The sequence below is a fragment of the Artibeus jamaicensis genome, unplaced genomic scaffold (genome assembly GCF_021234435.1).
Source record: "Artibeus jamaicensis isolate MK-2021 breed Jamaican fruit bat unplaced genomic scaffold, CSHL_Jam_final contig_233, whole genome shotgun sequence".
NCBI lineage: Eukaryota > Metazoa > Chordata > Mammalia > Chiroptera > Phyllostomidae > Artibeus > Artibeus jamaicensis.
This window is the reverse complement of record NW_026521486.1, coordinates 10,685,338-10,709,672: the sequence shown is the minus strand read 5'-3', so window position 1 is coordinate 10,709,672 and position 24,335 is coordinate 10,685,338. Positions and strand designations below refer to the sequence as shown.

Genomic DNA, 24,335 nt, shown 5'->3' with positions numbered 1-24,335 from the left:
ACGACCACGAGGTCTCCTTCGGTCCTGGTGGCCTGCACTTGAGTTGCACATGGGTGATGAGGCGGGACAGGTGTCTGTGCTGAAGTGGATGCTCCAGGCACCTCTGTTCTGATCAGCTCCTGTGTGCTCCGCTTTCCCTCCCTGAAATTTTTCAAGGCCAAAGTATTTTGATGAGTACTTGGCCTTTCTTCCCATCCTAGGGTGAACCCCGAGGCCTTAGGTCACAGGGCACGTTAGAAGCCTAAAGATGCTTCAGGACAGACGGACAACGATAGAAGTCACGGTAGTGATAGAAGGCTCATGGAGCTTGGGTAGGGCCATGCACTGTTCTCAGTGCTTGAACTTGACCCTCACAGCAAATTTATGTGGTATTGTTACACTCATTCCCATTTTAGAGATTAGGAAATCAAGGCACAGAGAGGTTTACTAACTTCTCTAAGGTCATGGAGTGCCGGTGCTGGGATTTCAACCCAGGCAGGCTCTTCAGTGCTTTCTGTGCTGTGTTACTGTTCCACTAGTAATAAGTGCCTCCCTTGTAAGACACACAAGGGGCACTGGGCCAAGATTATCGGAGAGATTTAGGAGGAAAGAACTCTGGGGACACGGGTTTGCCTGAGGCCGTGGTAATGGGGGAACTGAAATTCACATGTGGCTGCCTGACTGGGAAAACGCACTCCCTTTTCACTGAACTGTGCTCAGATGAAAAGGTTCCAAGCTCAGGCCATTTCAGGGTAAGCAAGGAATTGGCTCCCTATGTGTGCAGAAGCTTCCAGAAGTACCCAGACTTATAGGACGAGTCTGCTTATGACATGCTGTGTCTGAATGCGGTCAAGCCGTTTTTGAGCCAGGAAAAGGTAGCTATTTAAAGGACCTTTTGCTATTTCCCACCCCAGGCAAAGCCCTGTTCCCTGGTTTACCTTCTGCATTAATGAAGTGGGAGGAGAGGGAGCCAACTGCATTCAGGAAGAATCAATAGGAAAGCCCTGGCAGTTGTGCTTTCTGCCCAACAGTTAAGCTGTTACAACCTGCCCGTGGGAGTAAACATAGAGGAAACCTGGGTCCCTGGGTCCCTGGGAGGATGGCTCCCTGCCGAGGATGCTGCTGTGCAGTGAGACACAGAGGTGCAGGCGGAATCTTGAGGGAGCCTGGCCTGGGATCTTGCCAACCTTTCGATTTTAGAGCAGACTTGGAAACAGCCCCTCACCTCCTCCCAGACAGATCTGCCTCCACTAAATTGCTGACTTTGCCAATGGGCTCTGTGTTTTGCCGCCCCTGGCAAGAAGATCTGGAGGGGCTGGTAATTCATCTGAGTCCTGACTTTATGTCTGACTGGGAAAAGTAGGGTCCAAGCTCATTTGGGAAGGAACAGGACAGAAGCCAGTTGGGATGGAAGATTTGGTTCCTAGTAAAGAATTAAAAAAAAAAAAGATTAGAGTTGATGAATTGAGAAACATGGTGGGACATCCAACGTGGGGAAGGACGATGGAGCTACCAGAATGGGCAGGTGTGTGTGTGCATGTTCCATTTGTATTTCAAAGCATGGCCGTTGTACGTGCAAAATCCGTTTCATTCTGGCCAAGGTCTTAGCATCCAGGACCCCTTGATGGAGACTCCCTGCAGCCCCCCATGGCAGCCCCCCAGCTTTTGTTACTTGTTCTTATTACTAGATGATGTTTTTCTTTGGTGGAGCCAACGAATGTAGCTTCTATGCAATTTCTGAATTCTGTCTTCAAGACCTATTTTCCATGTGCAGGTTTTACAATTATTGGAAGACAGCATCTTTTCCACAAGAAGTAAAAAAGAGAAAGCCCTGCTTCTTTTATAATCTCAAAGTCAACCCCTCTCTTTTCTGTGTTCCCACTGTGTGTAGTAAATGCCCCTCTTCTAGCCATTGTCACACTGGGTCTAGCTGTTTTTGTATTCATAGTGAGCTAATATTTACTGAGCATGTTCTTTCTCCCAGACACTGTAGTGTGAAGTTTCATAGGATCTTTTGTTTGATCCTCACTCCAGTTCCCTGACGTGGAGTTACACCCTCTTTACAGATGGGAACACTGAGGTTCAGAGGAAGTGGCTGCACTTTTCTGTCAGTTTCCTCATCTGTATAACGCGGATGCTATACTCCCCTGGTCAGGTGGTTGTGAGGAGTAAATAAGTGGGATGTACTATTGTGTATAGTAGGTGTGCCATAAACAGGAGCTAGTATTCTGGTACTGATGTTTTCATGGTTAGTCCGTTCCATTTTTGGCAATGACAATAATAATGATGACAGTACCATGTATGTAATGTACACTACATCCAGGACACAGTGCCTAGAGTTTCACATGCATTATTTTGCCTAACCCTTCCGTTCAGGAGATCGGTGCCATTATTGTCCTGGTTTCATTAGGGGAGGAAACTGGGGACCAGAAACAAAGTTACTTGCCCACAGTCATCATAGCAGTAAAGAGCAGAGCTGGGATTGGAAGAGTTCAATTGGCTCCCGAGTCCATACTCCCAAGCCTTTCCCGCCTACCACCACCCTCTCTGAGTGACACACTACTGCATCCTTTGCTGTAGACAGCTGGGTACCGAGCATCCCATTAGGATGCCGACTGGGGCCTGCATCCTAATGCAGGGCTGCCAACTGGTGGCTGGGGTGCAGGGCAACCCGGTAGACATGTCAGGAGACAATGAATTTACACATGCAAAGGAAGAGCCCCAAATGAGGCTCAGAGGGGGTCCTGGTAGAAAGAGAGTAAGTCTGGGAGACCATGGGAATGTCAGGTGGACAACGGACGGAGGGCAAGAAGCTCTAACATGCGAAGTAGGTTTGGGATTACCGTGAGACCACAGAGTCGAGACTCCTCCAGCAGTGAATGCAGCCTAGGGGTTTCCAGGGCCGGCAGGCTCAAACATTGGGGAAATTATGCGAATGATGACTGCTTTCCCTTCTCCCTCTACTCCTCCCTCCCCACCCGCAGTGTCTCTCATCTGAATTCTTGCTTTGATTCTATTCGAGTTGGCTCAAAGGGAAGCAAGCAATGCTAGACACCCAACGGGGCTGATGGCCACCGGGATGTGGTTTCTGATGTGGTCCAGTCCTCTCTAACCTCCTCCCTGTCTCGGTCTCGCCTGTTTTTGCAGTGATCCGGGCCAGAGTGGTGGGGAAGAAGCTGGTGAAGGAGGGGCCCTTTGGCACACTGGTCTACACCATTAAGCAGATGAAGGTGAGTGACAACAGCTGGCCTCAGACACATTTTTGGGTTTGTTTTGCCAGAAGAGGCCAGGCCAGTGGAGGCCAGGTGGTTTGGAACCAGGATGTGTGTTTGCTCAGTGTCTGAACCCCAGACACAGCCCTTTTGCCCTGTTGGAGAGGGTGTTGCTGAAGCAGCAGAAAGGGATGGGCGGGAAGGGGGCAGGGGAAGAGGATTAGGGAAGGGAGGAGGTAGGAAGAGGGGATGGTGGCTGCTTCGTCCCAGAGCCAGTGCAGGTGGGGTCCCTCAGAGGCAGTTAAGAGGCTGGGTTCTGGAACCAAAGAGCAGACAGCCTTGTTACCTAGTAGCTATGAGACCTTGGTCAGCTCACTGCTTGGCCATCTCTGAGCCTCCGTCTCCCCATCTGTAAAATGAAGAGGATGGACTGAATTGTCTTACGGGCTCTTTTGAGCTCTGCTGAGTTTCAACAATGCACAGATGTTGCATAGCCACTGAAGTTGCAACTTAGGTTTAACCCCTTGAATCTTTACATTGAACTTGTGCTGATCACAGAAACCTCACCCTGTGATAGGAACTGCACTCTCTTTACCTATTTTCCCAGCTTTAATTGCCTTCTTGCATCCCAGCTAGTTAGCATCGTTTCCTAGGCACATTCATACAACTCAACACAGTCCCCAGTATTTTCCCACTGTGAAGCACATTAAGGAAGTCCTCCTCAGGGAAAAGAACATCAGATTTGAAACCTAGAAAATGTGTCTCCTGGTCTCAGCTCCACTCTAACTAGTTCACTGACCTTGGAATCCTCCCTTTTCCTGGGCTCAGTTTTGCCAACTGTTAACAGTGTGGGGTTGGGCTTGGTGCCCTTCAGAGCCCTTACGGCTGAGGCATTTCAGGATTCTGGGACACTGGTCATGCTACTACTAAACAGGAGCTGCTTTTGGTGCTGGGAAGGAATACGGGAGCTTCACTCTACTGAATAATTTGCCAACTGGTCCATCCCCCACCTTTGTAAATACCTCCCTGTATACAGCATGCTGTGCCAGGAGCTGTGGAGGCCCCTTGGAAAACGGATTCCTATATTTAGGAACTATAGTCAGGTGGGAAGAGACTTGTGGGTGACTGATCAGAAGTTCAGGATGGGTGCACTCAGGTCCAAATGATCTGCCAACTCCTTTATTCGTTGTTCGTACTCACATCACCAGCATTTAGGGCGGATGACACAGCCCCTGGGAAGTACCCATCCATCCTAGAGGCAGACCTGCAGGCCTCGCTCTTCCTTGCATTCTGAGGTCTTGGGGTTCGATGCACGAAGTTCATAGAACCTGTTGCTTTGAATTCAGTCTTGCAAACATCCACAGCCTTCTGGTTATGTAATGTCCAGAGTCAGCCCTGGCTGGTTGCCCTTGGCTGCCCAAGCTCAGTCATGAGACCAGCTGATGTCTTTAGACAGCCATGGGGAGAGAACAGTGGGCAGAGGGGGCCCAAGAGGAGTAACAACAACCCAAGAACCTACTGTGCAACCCCTGGCAGGCAGGGAATAACTGCCAAAGCACATTAGACAAAAGCAAAGGTTTGGGGAACACATTCCCTGTCTGCTCTGGAACAGTCCCTCATATTTGAGATATTCTGTGGCCAGCAGAGAGCTGCAAGGAGAGAATTGGGAGGCAGAGGTTCCTGGGTTTGCCTGCTTCCCTCTTTCCTCCAGTGGCGCCCTTGCTGTGGGCAGAATGTCCTATTTCCCCTCAGTGGTATCAGGCCAGCTACTGGAGGTTGGGGAGGTAAGGGAATATGTGTAGAGGCCAAATAACATTTGCTTGTCCATCAGCTTCAGAGCACACACACCCACTCCCAGAATGCTGGCCTTACACTGTCCTTTCACCATCTGCCACCCAGGTTCATGGAAGCAGGGTGCTGGGCATTAGAAAGTAAAGTCCCTCATTTTACTTCTGACAGAGACTCAAAGAGGAACCAATTTACTCAAGAGTCATGCATGTGATTAAAGGGAAATCTGGTTCCCAAGCCAAGGTGTCAGGATTCCTTCCCGATCTGTGTGTTTTTTATGTGACTCCCCAAATCTCCCTGCCCTCTTACTTTGATCATCAGTCACTATCTAATGCTTTTTATTAACTCTACCATCCTTCCAGCCCAATATTGTGTAACCCACAGAACTGGTCATTGCCCTTCTACCCAGAGAGGTCCCTGGAGTCTGCTGGTCTCCAGTTACCAGTCTGTTACTCAGAGAAGGAGTGGGACCTAGCAGTAGACAATCAGACCCCTCTCTCTCCTTCTCACCCTGTCTATGCTTAGCACTATACTTGCAGCTAGGGATACAAAGATAGTATTTGTTACAGTGAATATAAGACTCCATACAAGTAATATTTGTTGAGCATTTGCTATATTCTGCTAAGTCTTTGCATAGCTCAAACCTCAAACAGCTCTATGGAACAGATACACATTATTCTCTATTTTATAGTGAGGCAACTGAGACTTGGAAGGTCACACACTTGTCAAGATCATGTAGCTAGAAAATGGCAAACCAGGGCCAAACCATAGCCTTTCCCTGTGTGGAGATTACAGAGCAGGCAGATTGATAATTCCCGCCCACGTTGGGGCCCCCCCACCCCATTTGTATCCAGTCTTCCAAGAAACTAAAAGAGGTTAGCTTGAGTTTGTGGGTTTGTCATGCGGCAATGTAGCTCTTGATCTGCAATGTTTTACAAAGGGTGTAACAACAACAACAAAAAAACTTTGTAGGAGGGGAGGGGGTGAGACCAGAGAGGCCAGCCTGCATGATTTTGGCACTGGTCCCTGGGGTGCTTTATTGTAGCGGATTAGAGAGTCTGCTCTGAGATGGGGGAAGCAAGGGCTTCCTTAGAGCAGGACTAAAGGCACTCAGAGAAGTCAAGCCTCCCTGTCTGACCTCTCTCTTCATTCTCAGACCATCCCACAAACACCCTTCTCACCCAGATGAAAGACAGGCCAAGCCTCTCCCATACGCTAATTCCAGAGCCTCCGGATGGTCTCTCAGGCACATCTTGAGAGTGCAGAGACCTATGGGTATGTGGTCAGGGGGTGGTGTTAGAGTGTCGAGGGAGCTCGTTGCAATCCCAAACTTGGAGATTAGCTGGAGCTGAGCCACTGGGCTGTGGTGCAGAGGTCCGCTGTAATCTGTGAGGACCTCATCGCCTATCAGGACCATGGGAAATCCGTCTGCTTAGCCAAGGGCTGTAGTTTGTGCAGAAGAGACATGCTCTTAGGCCAGCTGCACAGGACAGCACGTGGGGGACATTATGTCCCAGCTGGTCCCACAGGGAGGCCCGCTGGTCATGTGCTGTGCATATCCTGAGTCTGGCAGGACAGATCTGCTGGGCAGTAGGAATGCTTGGCCCCCAGGGACTTCCTTCCTTCAGTGCTTTGTCTAATCAAATGAGCAATAGCAGGGTCTCGCCTTTGAAGCTCCAGCTGGAGGCTTCTCTGACACCCCCGCCTCCAGCAGATCTCTTCCTCCCATGGCCTGTGCCTCTTCAAGGTCTGGGTCTCATTAGCCTTCTGCAGAGACTGACTCCATTCTCAGGCTCTGCCTCCCCAGCTAGACAGCCATTCTCCGAGAGAGAGACTGTGCACTTGGTGCTGTAGTCGAGTCCAAGCTGCGACACTCCATTGCTTGGTCTGTAAATGAGTGTGTGATATAAAGCAGCGTCCAGCACAAATATCTGACAAATTCCCTAAGACTCAGAAACACCTTATTTGTCCCTTCACCCCAAGGGAAGCTCACTTCTTAGAACTTTGTGTAGATGCCACCAAGATGGGAGGCCCAGGGGCTTGGAGAGTCCAGTGTCACACACACACACACACACACACACACACACACACACACACACACACAGGAATATTATTCAGCCTTAAAAAAGAAGGAAATCTTATCATTTTTGGCAACAGGATGAACCTGGAAGACACTTTCAGTCCAATAAGCTAGACGCAGAAACACCACATGGTCTCCCTTTTATGTGGAACCTAAGAAAGTCAACTCCTGCTTGGAAGCAGAGGTAGAACCATAGTTACTGTGGGCAGGGAGGTAGGGAAGGGAGAGGTTTGGGTCAAAGGGCACGAAGTTTCAGTTTGCAGGATGGCTAAACGCTGGAGATCGAATGTACAGCGTGGAGAGTAGAGCTACCAGTACCACATTGTATATTGTAAATTTGCTAAGCGAGTAGCACTACAATGCTCTCTCACACACAGAAAAGCAACTATGTGAGGTGACAGATACGTCATCTAGCTTGACTGTGGTAACTACTTTACAACATACACATATATCTAAACATCACATTGGACACCTGAAGTACATATCCTTTTTATCTGTCGGCCATACCTCAAAAAAACTTGAGGGGAAGAAAGAACAACTTGCTTACATGTGCAGTTCCAAACCAGCTTTAACTATGTGCACTAAGAGAGCGGGAGGTGGGGTGAAGACACGTAGGAAGAGGACCAAACCCTTCCCTCTGCTCAGTAGGAGTTCTAATATAACTGTTTTTTTTTTAAATATAACTTTTTTAAGCCAGCTTTGACCCAGTGTTGTATGCTGAGTACTAGTCTCAGTCACTTAGTTCTCAAAAGCACCTTATGAAGTAGGTACTTTGCCTCATTTTACAATAAGAAGAAACCAAGTAGCTTTCTAAGTGGCTCATAAATGGTGGAGACAAGATTCGGACTCTGCGTCCAGAACCCAGGTTCACCATTGATCCTCCATTGCACTGGTTCGAGCAGATCGCCTTTAACACCCTTTCCAATTCTGAGACGCCCTGATTCTCTGATTTCGGTTCATTATAAGCCTACTCTAACTCTTCTAAATTTGTCAAACGGATTCCAGGTCTCTCTGATGATGGATCTAATGACACTTGAGGGTCAATATCTAGGGAAAGGTAGGCTGATTATAAAGAAAAGACAACAAAATGAGTAGAACCTACCTTTATGAAACATGGATCGTATTGCCGTCTTTAGAGCTGACCCCGCACGGCAGCACTGTGTTTGCCCCACGCCGCCCTTGGCGGCGCGTCCCAATCCTGACTCTGTGTGCCAGTGCTGGAGCTGTTGTTAAAATAAGGGGTCCTGCAAACTCAAAAGCAGCAGGGCTGCCAAGCTGATTATGACAAGTCCAGTTCTTACTGAGCAGTTGAAGTCACTGGAGTCTAGAGAGGGGCTAGTTCTTACCCATAAAGTAGAGATGAGACAAAGGGGAAAGACCAACATGGAATGAGCTGGGGCTCCAGCTCCGACAAACGGGGCCAGAAGATCTAGAGTGAGTCCTGAGTTGAAAGAAACATTTGCCAACAACTCAAGGATCATCCCCACCAAAAACCATGGTGCTGGCACAGAAGGCTTCACTCGATGGCACGCACAGAAGAGCGCTCTTACGCATGGTTCCCGTTAAAGCCGGAACGGCGCCATCCATCACTGAGGACATGGCGGGGGCGGGGGGTGTGATACCCCCCTGGCTCCCCACAGCACAATTGAAAACTGAGTGTGGACAGCACTTCACGCAGCGCCTGGCTGTGTTTCCTCATTCAGCTGTCTCACGGGAGAAGAGGTTTAGAAGGGAAGCCAGGTAAATTAAAACCGTCTGTACGAATGGTTGTACACAATTACAACAGTGCTCCCCTTGAAAAGGCAGAGGCTCCCAAATTCTGTCGGCCCAGTGGAGCTCCTAGTGGACCACCTGCCCCCGCCAGCTAGTTGCCACTTAAAAGAAGATGAGGAGAAAAAAATAGCCCATTAGACCAAATGGGAGGCACTTAGATGAGACACCAATGAGGTGATGTCTGGCTTTTTATTAAATGCCGTAAGTAAATTAATGACGCATGCTAGGAGCTAATGTAGAGCCATTGTCCTATTGGAAACCCCTGGGATAAGCCCAGAGACCACCAGCAGCCCACGGCCTGCGTATTCTGAGCACTGGAGGGATCATGGGATTGGGCAGCACCTTGGTGCCCCACCCCTACCCCACTAGCTCACATAGTTCAGAATTGTCTTGACAGATCCAGACCCATGGACTTGACCTGGAGTCACCAAGTGGGTTCAGACTCTGTTACATTGATACCAGTGGCTGTGTTGCATGCTGACAAAGCAGGCACAGTAGTCATAAGTAGCATTTGCCTGCATCAGAGGCCCTTGGCCATGGACTTGCGAGGCTGCAGTGGGAGACACCATAGGACTGTGGTTAAGAGCATGGACTATGGAGCAAATTCCTTTGCTTGGACTCCTATCTCTGCCATTTACCAACCGTGTGGCCTCAGCCGAGCCATTAATCTTCCTGGGCTTCAGGCTCCTCGTCTATGAAATGGATATAATAGTTCCTGCCACATAGGGCTGTCATGGGTTTAAATAGGTTACTATTAGAGCAGAGTTTCTCAACCCTGGTACTATTAACATTTGGGTCCACATAATCCTTTGCAGTGGGGACTGTCTCATGCATCACAGGACATTCAGCAGCATCCCTAGCCTCTATCCACCAGTGCCAGAAGCAACCCCATCCACCCCACCTCCCAGTTGTGACAAGCAAAAATGTCTCCAGACTTTGCCAAGTGTCTCCTGGAGTGGAGATGAAATTGCCTCCAGTTGAGAGCTGCTGTATTAGAGTATGTTGTAGATTAAATGCCTAAATACCAGCAAGTTCATAATTATGATGTGCTTAATTTTAAAAATGTAGGAGTTTTGTACATATGTGTGTGTGCTTCATCTGTGGTAAAATAGCCCAGTGCTTTCATTTGATGGTCAGAAGGATAAAGGCATGGAGAGCCTCAGGCTTGAGTTCGGCTTTCCCCCACTGAACAGAAATTCTCCCAGAGTCCTCATGGGTCAAAGGGGTACAACTGCCTCCCGGGGTTCTGTGAGGAGACGGCACAGTGAGGGGATGTGAGTGAGAATGCTTTTATACACTGGAAAATGTCACAGAGATGTCATGAGAATGCGGGCTGGCTGCCTGGTGGGAGCTTAGGTCCCGAGGTTGGGGAAGCAGGCAGGACCCCTTTCACAGCAAATTCATCTTTGGCTTCCATACAGGTGTTGGGATTTGAGAAAAGTGTGTCTTTAGAGTGTTGTGGGGGTGTTGGAAGAGGAGGTGCGACTGGCTGGACAGGACACTCTCTCTGGGCAGATGCCAGTGATGACTCACTCAAGAGGAGACTAGGTGGCCTCACCTGGAGTGAAAGACCTGGGGTGGGTAGGCTGGGACCAGTCACATGATGGCCACTTTGGGGAATCAGGGTCCCACAAACCAAAGGACAGCATGGTTTCTGAGCCCTGATCCTGCTCTCATGACGTTCCTTCTGCCCGCAGATGTACCGAGGCTTCAGCAGGATGCCCCATGTGCAGTACATCTACACGGAAGCATCTGAGAGTCTCTGTGGTGTTAAGCTGGAGGTCAACAAGTACCAGTACCTGCTGACAGGTAACGGCCAACTGTAGCACGTGGGCCAGGGTTTGGCTGAGGTCCACTGTTCCTTCACTTCAGAAGCATAGAGGAGTGGTAGACCAGGGTGTCCTGAGGGTCTGTGCCACGTGCCCAGTGGATTGTAAGGAGTGTCTAGTATTGGGTCTGAGTCCCATAGCCCGAGATGGGAGCTTCAGGCTCCCACACTGAGGCTGGGTTTTAGTCTCAGCTCCCCCACTGACCCAGTGCAGGAGATCTCTCAACCCTCAGTTTCGTGGTGCTTCTGTCAATGAAAAGGGATCTTTAGTACCTGTTCCTCTCCACCTCACAGTCAGCCTACAAGATCTGTCTTTGAAAGTCATTGCCCTACTACTCCCTTTTAGGCAGTCAGTGTCGGAAAGGCAGTAACAAAATCAAAAGCCGAAATCAGTGATGCGGGAAGTAAAGAGTTGGCCTCTAGTCCCAGCTTCAGTGTCTTATGGACTGAGAGCTTCTGCAAATCACTTAACCTCTCTGAGTTCATTTTCCCCATCTGGAAAATGGGGATACATTCTCCCCTACACCTTAAAAGGTATAGGGGAGGGTTAACCAAAATCTTAGGACTGATACATACTTAGCATGGTACCTGGCCTAAGGTTGGTACATGGTAGGTGTGAATTCTTTTCCTCCTGGCTGGGCTCTGGAAAAACACCCTCTCCGTATTGTCCTCTTCCCCCCTCTAGGCCGTATCTATGATGGGAAGGTATACATAGGACTGTGCAACTTCGTGGAGCGGTGGGACCAGCTCACCATCTCCCAGCGCAAGGGGCTGAACTATCGGTATCACCTGGGTTGTAACTGCAAGGTAAGCCCCGGGACGGGCATGTGGGGGGTGGTAGGTATGGGGTGCTGGCTCATTGCCCAAGAAATATCAGCTCTTGCTCTACTGGACTCTGGGCCCTTGGGCTGGGAAGGGGGTGAGTGTGGGGCCCGGGCAGAGGGGCAGGTCTGAGCAGGGGTGGTGAGGAATGTTGCCCCCAGGCTGCTCCAGGCTGAGGAGCAGAGGAGGTGAGAGAAGAATGCCTGTCTGCTCTAACCTGCTGCCTCCCTGCTGCCCACCTGGCAGCCGCTGGGACACAAGGGCTCTTCAGCGTCCCTGGCCCCTCCTGAGGCTCAAGTTGGTGGCAGGTACAACAGGGTCCTTACACTGGCAGGTCCTGCCAAGTAGTCCCAAGTGTGCTCACTCAAGTAGCTGACTCATTGGCAACTCCGGCCCCTGGCAAGAGAGCTGGCTCAGGACCACTGGTACCACATGTCACGGAAGGTGATTCTTCAACGAGGCCCAACTCATTGGCCCAAGCACAGGGACAGGGCACACAGCCTTCCTGCTGTGGGAAGGAGTTGGGTTGTTTTCTTACAACTTGGCAGTTTTTATTACAATTGTCCCCATTTTGCAGATGAGGCAATAGAGGCTCAGAGACCTTATGTAACTAGCCATAGGTCACACAGCTCATGAAGTCTGATTCCCAATGTGGGCAGCTGGACTCCGAAGTTTATGCCTTAATCTTTCTAATTCCTCAGTTCCCGACCACTGCTGAGATCATTCATCCTTGCTGGTTACCATTTGAGAAGGAAAAGCTCTCTCAAATGTCTAATTCTACCACTTTCTGGCTGTGTGACCTGGCTGTGCAGTTAAGTTACTGAGCCTCTCTGAGCCTCTGTTTCCTTGTTTGTAAAAGGCAGATATGTCTTTTCAGAGAATTGAAGAGAATGACATAGCAGCTCTAAGCAGAAGGTCTGGCACATAGCAGGCACTCAGTCAGTGTTAGCAAGTATTATTTATAGTGTTTTCACTAAGGGGCTGATGTGGCCGGGCCCCTCCTGCCCTGGTCCCAGGTTCTGCATCCAGACTCAGGCAAGCATCAGGCCAGGGTCCACCAGGGCAGAGTCTCTCAACCGCTGGCTGTCATCTGATTGCAGATCAAGTCCTGCTACTACCTGCCTTGCTTCGTGAGCTCCAACAATGAGTGTCTCTGGACCGACATGCTCTCGAACTTCGGCTCCCCTGGCTACCAGTCCAAACACTACGCCTGCATCCGGCAGAAGGGCGGCTACTGCAGCTGGTACCGAGGATGGGCCCCCCCAGACAAAAGCATCATCAATGCCACAGACCCCTGAGCACCAGACCCTGCCCCACCTCACCTCCCTCCCTTCCCGCTGAGCTTCCCTTGGACACTAACTCTTCCCAAATGATGACAATGAAATTAGTGCCTGTTTTCTCGCAAATTTAGCACTTCGAACACTTAAAGTCTGTGCTGTCATACGCAGTTTATTTGGAAACATCCTCCTGGCCCCACCCCACCCCTTCTTTTTGGTTTTGACATCACCTATTTCCGCCTGGAAATTTTTGGTGCCATGCCGGAGAGAATGAGGAATGTATTCTCCTCTTCTTCATGATAACATAATCTATATTTTTTTAGGAAAACAAAAATCAAAAAACTACCCTACTCCGGCATTGTAATACCTACCCCGCTTTCTTCTCCCCCAGACCCTCGTCTCCCAGACCCTCTTCCCTCTGCCTTTCTACACTCTGGCACTTAAAGGACACAGACAAGGATGCTGCTGAAAGGCCAACTGTGTCAGTCAAAGGTAGCAAGCGGTAGCAAGGTGTACAGATCTTATACACCAAGGAGATGCTACTGCATGTCCCAGCCAGACTGTGTGTCTGTGTCTCTCTCACGCAAGAGTGGGAGAGGGAAGGAAGGAACTGTAAGAGAGGGTCTGAGATGATGCAGCACACACTCCCCCAGCCCAGCGGTGCTTGGGTTCACCAGATGTGTCTGAGTCCGGAGCAAGCAGCCAGACCAGAGTAATAGAACTTTCTTAGTTGGTGAGGACTTAAACATCTGCCTGAGGTCAGGAGGCAATTTGCCTGCCTTGTACAAAAGCTCAGGTGAAAGACTGAGTTGAAGGTCTTTCCTCTCCCTGACTCCCCCAAGATTTCCTCCTGGAAAACTCATTGGTAGATTTGGCCAGGACCTTGCCCTTATGTAAATTGGAGAAACACACACACCTTACACTATCCACAGATATAGTCAAGTAGACTTGGGTAGAGAATACTATTTCCAAAGTAGTGTTTAGCTCACCTAGGGGGATGTGTTTGTATACACATTTGCATATACCCACACGAGGACATAAGCTGATTTTTTACAGGACACAGAATTCTGTTCAATGCTGTTAAATACACCAATAGTTTAATCTCTTCTATTTTGTTGTTGTTGCTTGTTTGAAGAAAATCATGACATTCCAAGTTGACTTTAAAAAAATTTTTAATTAAAATTTGAAATTCTGAACACCCTCAGCATTCCTCTAATTGGGGTCTCCTGACCTCTGTCCCTCCCCTTTTCTCCTGCTTCATGTTTGGGGCCTTCCTTTAACTGCCTTCCTGGCTGGGCTCAGCTGGGAGATGAGAGTTAGTGTGGGCCAGGGGCCTGGGCTCAGGAGGGAAAGCTGCAGAGTGTCATGTGTCATGCCAAGGCCAGATGGCCACCTCTCCTGGGCTTGGGGACAGCCTGCTTCTCTTTCTCCAGCTCACTGGTGGGTGAATGCCACCTTCCGAGGTCCTTACCTCGTGGATTTCAGTTGATGGTTGCTGGGGAAGCCTGCCTCTGCAATCGGCTCGAGGGGTTTTTGTTGTGTTTTTTAAAATAAAACTATAATATAAATTCTCCGGTTAAATAAAAGTATTTTAAGTTTTAGTGCTGAAAATGAGATGCCAAGAGTGGGAGATAATGTGTATTTCACAGAATCGGGGATGGTAGGATGGTGACATTTAATATGATTGCTCTCTTTTTTCAGATCATGGATATTTATCCTCGATTAGTATTTGTATCTTCAGTTCATTCCGCTTTAGGAAACAGAGCTGCCAATTTAAACAGGAGACAAAAAGAAGCAGACAGTACATTGTAATAATGTCTCGCACGTACACACAAATGCCCAGGCAGGGTGTTAGGCACAATCCCAGAGCGGGAAGACAGTGAAGGCATCCGGTTTCCTTGGGATTGATTCCGTTCCCTTGTACCTTTCACCTTGTGGTCATGACATTTGGCACTTGGGAAACAGGAGGCTTTGCCATCTCAATGGGGCAGTGTGAGCAGAGGGAGCAGAGGTCTGCAGGCCAGTGGCTTTTAAGGGGTAAGCCCTAGACTTGGTGTTTTTAAGATTTTCTTTCAACCTCAAAGTCTTACAAGGTAGAACCCCTAATCCAACCTGTACAAGTGCCCTCCCATGGTCAGACATCAGCCTCTGCTCCATGAGGCAGCTGACCATTCTTGGTCCCTGGTGGGGTCACCTCCACACACATAGCAGGGACTTGGGGTGAGGCCTGAGCAGGAGTCACCTGAAGTTTCCCTGCAGATAAGCTTGGGGAGCCGCAGGCCCATCTGGCAGGCCCTGGTGAGGAGAACAGCGGTCCCGGGCAAAGAAGGGTCCTTTGCAAAGCAATGTTGTCAGAGGGCGGTTTTTGAGCTTTCTATAAGCTATAGCTTTGTTTATTTCACCTGTTCACTTCCTGTATAATTTAAAGTCATTAGGTAGCTGAGACACTTCTGTATTTCAATCATATTGTGAATGTTTTATTTTGCTAAATCTTGTGTCATGTGTAGGCTGTAATATGTGTACATTGTGTTTAAGAGAAAAAAAATGGAAACCCACATGCCACCATTTTCCTGAATCAAATTCTACAGTGGAACGGAGGGTAAATACTTCTCTTGTCTGGGCAGCTGGACTGGCGAACTGGGGAAACTACAAGGAACCAGCACTCGAGACTCCTGCAGCCTCCTCCTGTCAGCATCCTTGTGCTTTCTGGAGTAGGCGGGAGGCAGGGGAGAACACCAGCAAGTGCGTCCATGTTCTTGCACTGTGTCAACTAGCACCGGGCAGTCTGCTGGTCATTCCCATTCCTTGGCCCCCTTACTCCCTTTGCCCATCCGATTGAGAAGCCATGATTTCTCCAGAAAATTTCAGGCCGTGAGAGCTGTAATTCAAGATCTCTTGGCCTCCCCTGGCCATCTCTTCTGCCTCCGTCTCCAGGAAGCCCACACCTAGGCTCTGTCTCTCAGGTCAGTGCCCCATCAGGCAGGGTAGGTAGCACTGGGAGACCCACCCAGCCCCAGACCTCAACAGTGGTCAAGCTACAGCCCATGAGCACCATTTCCATACCACCATTCTTGAGCAATTCAAGAAATAAATGATGTGTAGGGACAGCTGTGACTCAGAGACACTGAGGGAAATGAGACCCTTCCCAGCCTCAGCCCCAGCCCATCATCCTGTGCTTGATGATGGCCAATATGGGTTACCCTAAGATGACACCCACGTGTTTTGCTCCTGGCTGCCTAAAATAAAAATGTCACTAAAACAGTTTTATGCAAGAAAAAGATGGCAAAAGCCAAACAAAATGAAGATAAATAGGAGAGGCAGATTTCAACAGCCACCTAAATGGCTCTTGGGTGGTATGAGGAGTAGAAGAACATAGAGACCAGGATTCACACTCTGAGGGGCCTTGTAGATTTTCCTGCACCCCCGCTTTCCCCCTTAGCCAGTCTTCTGTCCTGAGACCCAGAAGTGATGGAGAGACACCAACCAGAGAAAACCCTGTCTAGAAGGAATGTATTTGTTGCTAAATTTTGTAGCACTGTTTACAGTTTTCCTCCATGTTATTTATGAATTTTATATTCCGTGAATGTATATTGTCTTGTAATGTTGCATAATGTTCACTTTTTATAGTGTGTCCTTGATTCTAAACAGTAAAGTGGTTTTATTTCTATCACACACCGGCAGTCTCTTGCCTCCTTGTGTCCTGACCGCCGTCAGGGGTGATACAGATCACAGAGGGCCTTGGGAGCTGGGGTGTCCTACCTGTCCTGGCTCCAGGCCCGTGCACACTCCCCTCACCCACTCACCTCCACAGCCTGGACCCACCCTGTCCCAGTCCTTTCCCAGGCAGGGGGAATTTCTGGGGAGGCATCTTAGATTTCCTCCTGGATGCTAATCCAGCCCTGACCTTGTTCCCTGATTCTATGGCCAGAGATCTCCATAGTTCCATGGAATCTGGGTCTTTATCTAATTACCTATTAGTGGTACAGATACTCCCAGACTGGAGCCCTGACTTGGCCCTCCCTGTTTTCTTCCTAAGAGTCTCCGCCGAGCGGAAGTAGGAAGGGGAAGGCTGTAAACAGCAGTCCTCGATGCCAAATGCCTGCCTGCAGTTCCAAGTGTGGCTCAGCCTAGTGGGGAATGCCAGGAACTCATGAGGCCCCACAACAGATGGCAAAGCCCTCCCAGAGCCTAGAGCTGGCTTGGCCCCCTCAGTAGATTAGGTTGGCTGTCGACCCTTCACCCAGCATCCATCCCGCTGTGAACAATGTTTCAGGGGGTCGCTTTGCCCTTATTTTAAACCTATTCCACTTCGAGCACCTATCATATGTCAAGCACAGCACACTATACACATGATTTCATCAAACTTCAACAATCCAGTGAGGTCATTCCACTATCATCCATGGTTTTCAGTGATGGAAGCTGAGGCTCATAGAGGTTTACTCACTACCAAGCTCAACCAATAGTTAGACAGAACTAGGATTCTAGCTCAGGCTGGTTTGATGATAAACCCTCAGTTTTCCCCAGTGTTCACACTTTGTTGGAATATGCTGGTTCCACACACCCTTCTATTCCGACCAGCACATCCTGGATTCTGTGACTCCCACTGGATCAGATATAAGTGAAAGACAATCAGTGGAGGACCCCTCCATCTGGTTAGACGGCTCCCACCTGGAGCCTGCACCCTACCTACCTTTCAGTGTCTCCAAACAGGACTGTCCAGCTCAGTAGCTGAGCTTGGAATTCTACAAACAGGCTACTGTCTCCAGCTAGTATAACCAGGTAACCTGTTGACTATCCTGTTTCCAAGGCAAGTGTGGGGCTGCAGCCCTGTATTCCCTTGACTACCTTAAGTAGACCAGCAACCATGCAAGCAGGCAGTTCACTGGCTGTTGCCAGCTGCCGGGGACTTTTCCAACCAACCTCTGGCTGTGGGATGGAGAGCTCTCCAACCCATTCAGAAAGACAGTAGCCCCTCCCACCCAGCTATCCGCCAAATGGCAGGCTATACCACATACTCCAAGTTAAGCTCCAACCATTTCCCAGAGACAACCACAGATATAGTCAAAAGTCAGAATGTGAAGAGGACACACAAGGAAACCCCTTCAACAATTAATGTAAATCAAATATTGCTGCTTTTATTAACATAAGTGTAGAAACCAAGTCTGGCACAGGCTCAAATGAAATACTATCCTACATTTGAAACTTCTTTTACCTTTATTATCAATCAACCTTTGGCTCCAACATGCTAGTTCAAGTTGTCCCCTGTTTGCTGAAAATTCCTGATGTCCCAAGGAATTCTGTCCACCTTTGTCATTTGTCTTATTGCCTAAATTTTCACCTGGAGAAATGACTCTTTCCTTAGAAAAGCCAGGCATTCCCACAAAACATCACGATTCTTCCTTGGAGCTTCAGGGGTCAGAGAGAAGCCCCTGAGCCCACCTCCTCCATTCAGATGGACCAAGAGCAAAAACACCTATGTTTGTTCCAGATCACGCAAATAAACAGAGTAAAAAAGAGCACTCACCATTGGCTTATGGTTGGGGAAAAACGTTTGCTCCACAAGCGGGAACTTCTCAGGACCCAGGGAATGGAAGATCTTAATGAGCTGAGAAAACTAGGTCAGAAGAGGAGAGAACATTGGTCAACACTTGTTACCTAATATGGCAGAACCTCCCCCTTGATCCCAGGCCTTGAGCATCTGACAGTTCTGAGCTGTAGCAGCTACAGTAGCTGTTCTCTGTCTCTGGGGGAAGGCCAGAGTCCTCGGCTGGAGATCCATCCTCTCCATCATCTGGCTGCATCAACCCCTTCATTCCTGCCAGGCCCACTGAGGTCAGCTCAATGACTCCTAGTGAGCATTTCCTACACCCTCAGCATTTCATACAGGCACAACCTGCTCTTGTTCATGCCATGTCCTCCGCCTGCCATTCCCTTCTTTCTAGAGAGGCATATTGCGTAGTAGTTTATGGCATAGACTCTGGGTTCCAATTTTTGCTCCACCACTTACTGAGTAACCTGAAAAAGTGACTTCAGGTGTCGGAGCTTTGGTTTCCTCATTTGCAAATGGAGAAAACAAGAGATTCAACCTCACAGATTGTTGTAAGGATTAAACATGCAATGTAAGAGGGATTAAGAATATTTTGGGGAGCCCTGGCTGGTTGTGGCTCAGTGGATTGAGCATCGGCCTGTGAACCAAAGGGTCGCTGGCTTAGTTCCCAATCAGGGCACATGCCTGGGTTGTGGGTCAGGTCCCCAGTGGGGGACACATGAGGGGCAACCACACATTGATGTTTCTCTCCCTCTCCTTCTCCATTTGCCTCTCTCAAAAATAAATAAATAAAATCTTTTAAAAAAATGCCCCAATTTCTGAATATTGATTAAAAAAGAATATTTAGGGGACTTGGTAGTATTTTAGGAAAAGCAGCTCTTACAGGTAACATTTAAATGGAAACTCAAATCAAGTGAATGAATGAAAGAAACTAAGGAATAGAAGGCAGGGGAAATAAAGTCTTGGGGGTTGCAACGAGGGCTTCAAGTTCTGGTTTCACCAACTCACTGGCTACATGACTCCGAGCGAGTTCCTTTGTTCTGGAACTCAGCTTCTTTTTCTGCAAAATGGAGCAGCAAGCCCACTTCACATGTTAACAATACACAACACAATTTTTTGGCAATTACTAAGTGCTCAGTAAATAGTGCCTATTGTTAAAAACAATGATACGACAGAGTATCAATAAGCACAGTACAGTACTGCCTCTTGCTACCAAGATCATTATAAGATACCACTGTATCATAATATGTTGTTATATAATATTCATTAGGCAATAATTACAAGAAGGGGACTGGGACCCAAGCTGCTTATTCAGGTGCTTAAAAAAGACTTTTTTAATTTCTGCAGTCTCCATGCTGGGGAGTGGGCCCATTTCAGGACTGGGAGGTCCTCCCACTGTCCCCACGTGGTTCCAGGTCAGCCTGGCCCATCACCTACCACCCAGGGCTTGCTGCAGAAGTTGTAGACGGAGTAGAGGGAGTTGACGGCGGGCAGCCCACCGTACTGGAGGCCGATGACCAGGCTGCGGTAGTCTTCGCCCAGGGCCATGCTGTAGGCATGCTGGCGGACCAGGATGAAGTCCGGCTTGAAGGATCTGCCGAGAGAGGGCACGACAGCAGGGTTACCAAACACCAGGGCATCGGGCCACGGCCCACTGGGGAGAGCACTGGCCCGCCGTGGCCACTGCCCATGGGGAGCTCTCAGTTCAGAATAGGGATGGGTGGGGGATGGGGATGAGAAGGTCAGTTACAAGCATAAAGTCAAATGGCTGAAAACAACTCTCATTTTCTTGTGTTTGTTTCATAGGCCATTTCCTTTGTAAGTGGCACGACCAGGTCTGCATAGCCTCCTAGCCCTGGTTCTCAACCACTGTACAGATGGCTTTCTTGTCCCTTTCAAGAAAACAGCAAGAGTGCTGATGCGATGGCTGTGGGCATCTCGAGGTCCCTCTGGAGATACAGTCCTGATTAGTGCTCACCAGTGACCCGGGCAAGGTCAGGACTGTATCCCTGTTTTATAGATGGGAACACTATAGCTCAGAGAAGTTACGAATTTCCGCCAGCACAAAGCCAGGAAGCAGGAGAGCCACGTTTGAACTCAGGCCATCTGGTTCCAAGTGCACACACTTTCCCTCCAGTGCAAGGTGCCAGGTGGGCTGACACATTGTTTCACTCTTGCTGCCCAGGATCCATCTGTTTCTGGATTCCTCAAAGTCGTGTGAGAAAGTCAGCCTCACAGTAGGTGGTTCACACTCAGAATGCTATGACCCATTTAGTTCATTCAGAGTCAGACACTTAGCATCAAATAAACCGTCTCTTTAAAATGATTCAGAGGTCAATTAGAGTAACTCTCACAGGGAAAGGACTCGCCTCCAGCGAAGACACAGGAAAGAATGTGCTACATGTGCAGATGCTTCTCAAATGGTTGTGGGCCTGGGACCCGCCGTACACCCCAGGGCCTGGCTCCATGGACTCAGGGGCATAATAAGTACATGTTGAAGGAATGATTGATGTACACGAACATCACCTCCTTGTCCCCCCAGGACATGGCAAGTGTCTCCCCAGGCAAGGTGTAACTCGTCCCCAAGTGGCCATATGGACTGTGACATACAGGTATGGCTTACCCCTTGCTCATGGAAACAGTCAATCATGTCACCCTGGTTAGGACTGGGGGAGGGGTGTGGAGCTGGAATTATTACTGCATTCTTAGAACTGAACCATTTTCCCATGTACTTTACATGTGGGGAAACTGAGGCCTGGAGCAAGGCAGGAATGTGCACCAGGTGGCCCTGTAAGGTTACAATGGAGCTGAAAACTCCTTGTCATCTAGTAACACTGTAGCTGGCATGACACAGGAGCCAGCATGGCACAGTCATTTGAATGGCATTGCAGCTGGTATGACACCCACAGGGTCCTCCCTGACAGTCTGGGGGGTGAGGATTTTCAAGGAATGTAGAGAAATTAGTGACTCCAGCCAGGTGACCTGTGGCATGCAGTTCCTATCCCCATAACCAGCACCCAAACTTCTCCAGCCATGTCCTTCATGTCACTCAAACATCTGAGGACGTAGCCCCCAGCTGTCACTGGGCCCTGACAGTGGGCCAAGCACCCTGGTGGAGGGTGGAGACCCAGAGGTGAGTGGGACATGATCCCTTTGTACAGGAAACTCACAATCCAAGAGGAGTTGTGCGTAATGCTAAAGGATAAGAATTTGCTAAGTGAACAAATGAGCAAGCATGTGAAGTAACAGAGGCATGTACAAGGTGCTAAGGTGGCCCCAATGTGTACTGAACTCTTTCTGGGGGTGGGGGTGGCTGAGTGTGTACTGAAGGACTTGGGTCTTGAAAGAAAAGCAGGTCCTGAGGGTGTTCCAGGTGGAAGGAATGACACCTGTTACTGAATGGGTGGACCTTGCACTGGAAGGCAGAGTGGTCTGTGCTGGTTTTGTTTAATATGCTTGGTCCCCACTTTTTTTTTTGAAACAGAGCCCGTGATAAAATTCTCTCTAATCAGAGAACCATATTCCCTTGGACAGTAACTGGCCTAGGGACTGCATCTCTGATGTGAGGGGCCCATCAGAATCCTTCTTGAGTGCGGGGAGAAAGGAGTGGCCAAATAAGCCAGAGTGATTAAGAGCATTTTCTTGCTACATGGAGTGGCCTCATTTGTAATAGAAGTGCCATTAGGAACAAAGACAAGGAGGGAGAATCTCTGAATCCTGCTGAGGCTGATACCAGTGTCATTTTTATCTTGTGACATATCTGAGCTATTAAGTTCCCCTTTTTGCCTGCACGAGTTAAATGGGGTCTGTTGCTCGCCATCACTATTGCTCTGACTCATACTGGGAGACCGTGGCAAAAGGTACAATTGTTACACGCAGGAGTATGAGGTCTGATGAGGTGGCGGCAAGAGATGGGGTTGGGTAAAAAAAAAAGTCCCAACAGTCCTCAGGAATCCCTTCCTGCCCCGTGTCTCCTCCGTCCCACTGGGCCCAAGCCCTGTGTCTTTCATGCCTGGGCAAGAAGGCCTCCTTCAATCCCACACAAGTCGGCACATCCTGGCTGCGGGCTCTACCTGGGTTTTCTTGTTATTTCGGCTTTAGACTTAATATGAGCTGTATTATTTGGGTTTCTGCCCCCAGGTCTTTCTCAGAAGTGGCTTTCGGCACTGGAGAGGAAATCAAGGACAACCCATAATTAAATGGTGGAGATGGTACAGGTGGTGCATTGCTGGGAGATTATTGGGTGCTTCAGGCAGCGTCAGGAGGCAGGGGGCCAAAGGTGGGGTGACTTTTAACCACTGGAGAAGTATAATAATTCTCTCTAGTAGGCAGAAGCCTGTGAGGGCAAGAAAAGATCTTGGCTGGGCTTTGCCTCAGACCTAGGTTAATAAGAGGAGAAGCCTCATTCTTCTTGGCTCCTTGACTGCTATCCTGTAACTGTCCCTTGTTCCTCAAGAGCCAAGTTGACAAAGGGAGATGATAATGCTGGTTTTGGTCACATGCTGATCTCTCACACCCAGACCAGATCCCTGCTCTGCCTGGGAAGGCTCCAGACTGTGCGACATGTGCACCCACCAGCAGAGAGACTTCAGGTTTCCTCTTAACTGTCTCCACACTCCTCGCAATCCTTCCCCAACTCCAGCTACCTCTGAAAATTCAGTCTCGGTAAGAATCTGGGAAAAGGAGACCAAGAGAACTGAGTAAACCAGCAAAACCAGGTGTCCCGAGGAAAAGGGAGATCAAAACATCGAAATGGTCTCTATGCCCCTGAAAGCTCGTGGAACACTGTGCTGCAGCAAGAATACAACACAGGAGGTGTGCACGCCTTGCAGAGAGGAGGGTTTGAATGGGCCATAGGAAAGGAGTGTGGGTGCAGGAAGTCAGCCCGGGCTGAAAAGAAATCGGATGGATCCGGTGGTGAGTGGACAGCAGGATGCGGTGGCAAGGCCTGGGGGGCCCACAGGCAGCTGCCCCCGGTGTGGTAGGGTGACAGTGGGAAAGGCGTCTGGGACGGGCAGCTGGGCTCTCTGACAAACCCTGGGGCCTCTTTATAAACTACTAGGATGTTTGTTAAACACAGGCCTGAGTTGCTGGAGGAAGTAGCTTCCTTATCTCCCTCTTCAGTCTCAGAATCTCAGCCTGTTTATCCTGGTCCCTTCCTTCCTGTTCACTCCAGAGCAGGTATCCACGCTGTTCCATCCTATTCCTCCACCACCCTGAGGATCCCACATGTTACGGGGTTGACTTGTGTCCTCCAAAAAGATAGGTTGAAATCCTCAGCCCTGTTACCCGAGAGTGTGACCTTTGGTCTTTGCAGACTTAATCAAGTTAAGATGAAGTCATACTGGAGCAGAGCAAGCCCTAATCCAATGACTGGTGTGTTTATAAGAAGTGGGAAATTCAGACACAGACATACAGAGAGGAAGAGAAGGACACCATGTGATGAAGGAGGTAAAGGACGCATGTGTCTACATGCCAAGGAACACCAAGGATTGCTGGCAACCGTGAGGAGCCAGGAAGAGGCAAGAGAAGATCCCTCCCTAGATCCTTTAGAGAGCATGGCCCTGTGAACACCTCGATCTCAGACGTCCAGACTCCAGAAGTGTAAGAGAAGAAATTTCAGCTGTTTAAGTTGCGCAGCCCGGGGTTCGTCGGCACAGCAGCCTCAGCAAACAAATACACTGCATACCCCCAATACTTCCTCTTTCTGGCAGCTTTCGGAACTTTCTGGCTTCCTTTGTTGCTGTGTGTACCCTTCCACAGCCCCCTCTCCACTTCCCAAAACAACAAGCCCAACCCTGACAATAAGAAAACCTTAGCTTCAAGGTTGAAAATGAATTGATAGTTAAGCAATGTTCATGTTTACATAAGACATTTAACAAGTCGACACACTGGTAAATGTGTGAAGGTTTGTTTAGAAGGATGTTCACCTAAATGCTAACCTGGTTGTCTCTCAGGGTAGGGTGGGAAATGGGTTATTACATTCCTCTTTAGACTTTGTGTGACTATCTGCATTTTTTTAAAAAAG

The 24,335-nt window shown here is 49.0% G+C and overlaps 2 protein-coding genes across 2 annotated transcripts in view; one reads left to right on the top strand and one right to left on the bottom strand.

Annotated features, from left to right (window-relative positions):
• The window catches only part of TIMP3 (TIMP metallopeptidase inhibitor 3), a 54,540-nt gene extending 38,109 nt beyond the window's left edge, over positions 1-16,431 (top strand). Inside the window, exons 2-5 of the mRNA XM_037160746.2 lie at positions 3,127-3,209; positions 10,530-10,641; positions 11,346-11,467; positions 12,583-16,431. Coding sequence (XP_037016641.1) covers positions 3,127-3,209; positions 10,530-10,641; positions 11,346-11,467; positions 12,583-12,780 — 515 coding nt within the window. The 3' untranslated portion in view covers positions 12,781-16,431. The remainder of the gene's footprint in view (positions 1-3,126; positions 3,210-10,529; positions 10,642-11,345; positions 11,468-12,582) is intronic.
• The window catches only part of SYN3 (synapsin III), a 401,802-nt gene that overhangs the window by 249,364 nt on the left and 128,103 nt on the right, over positions 1-24,335 (bottom strand). The window contains exons 6-7 of the mRNA XM_053662069.1: positions 19,745-19,901; positions 18,284-18,373 (exon numbers count right to left, since the gene is read on the bottom strand). Coding sequence (XP_053518044.1) covers positions 18,284-18,373; positions 19,745-19,901 — 247 coding nt within the window. The remainder of the gene's footprint in view (positions 1-18,283; positions 18,374-19,744; positions 19,902-24,335) is intronic.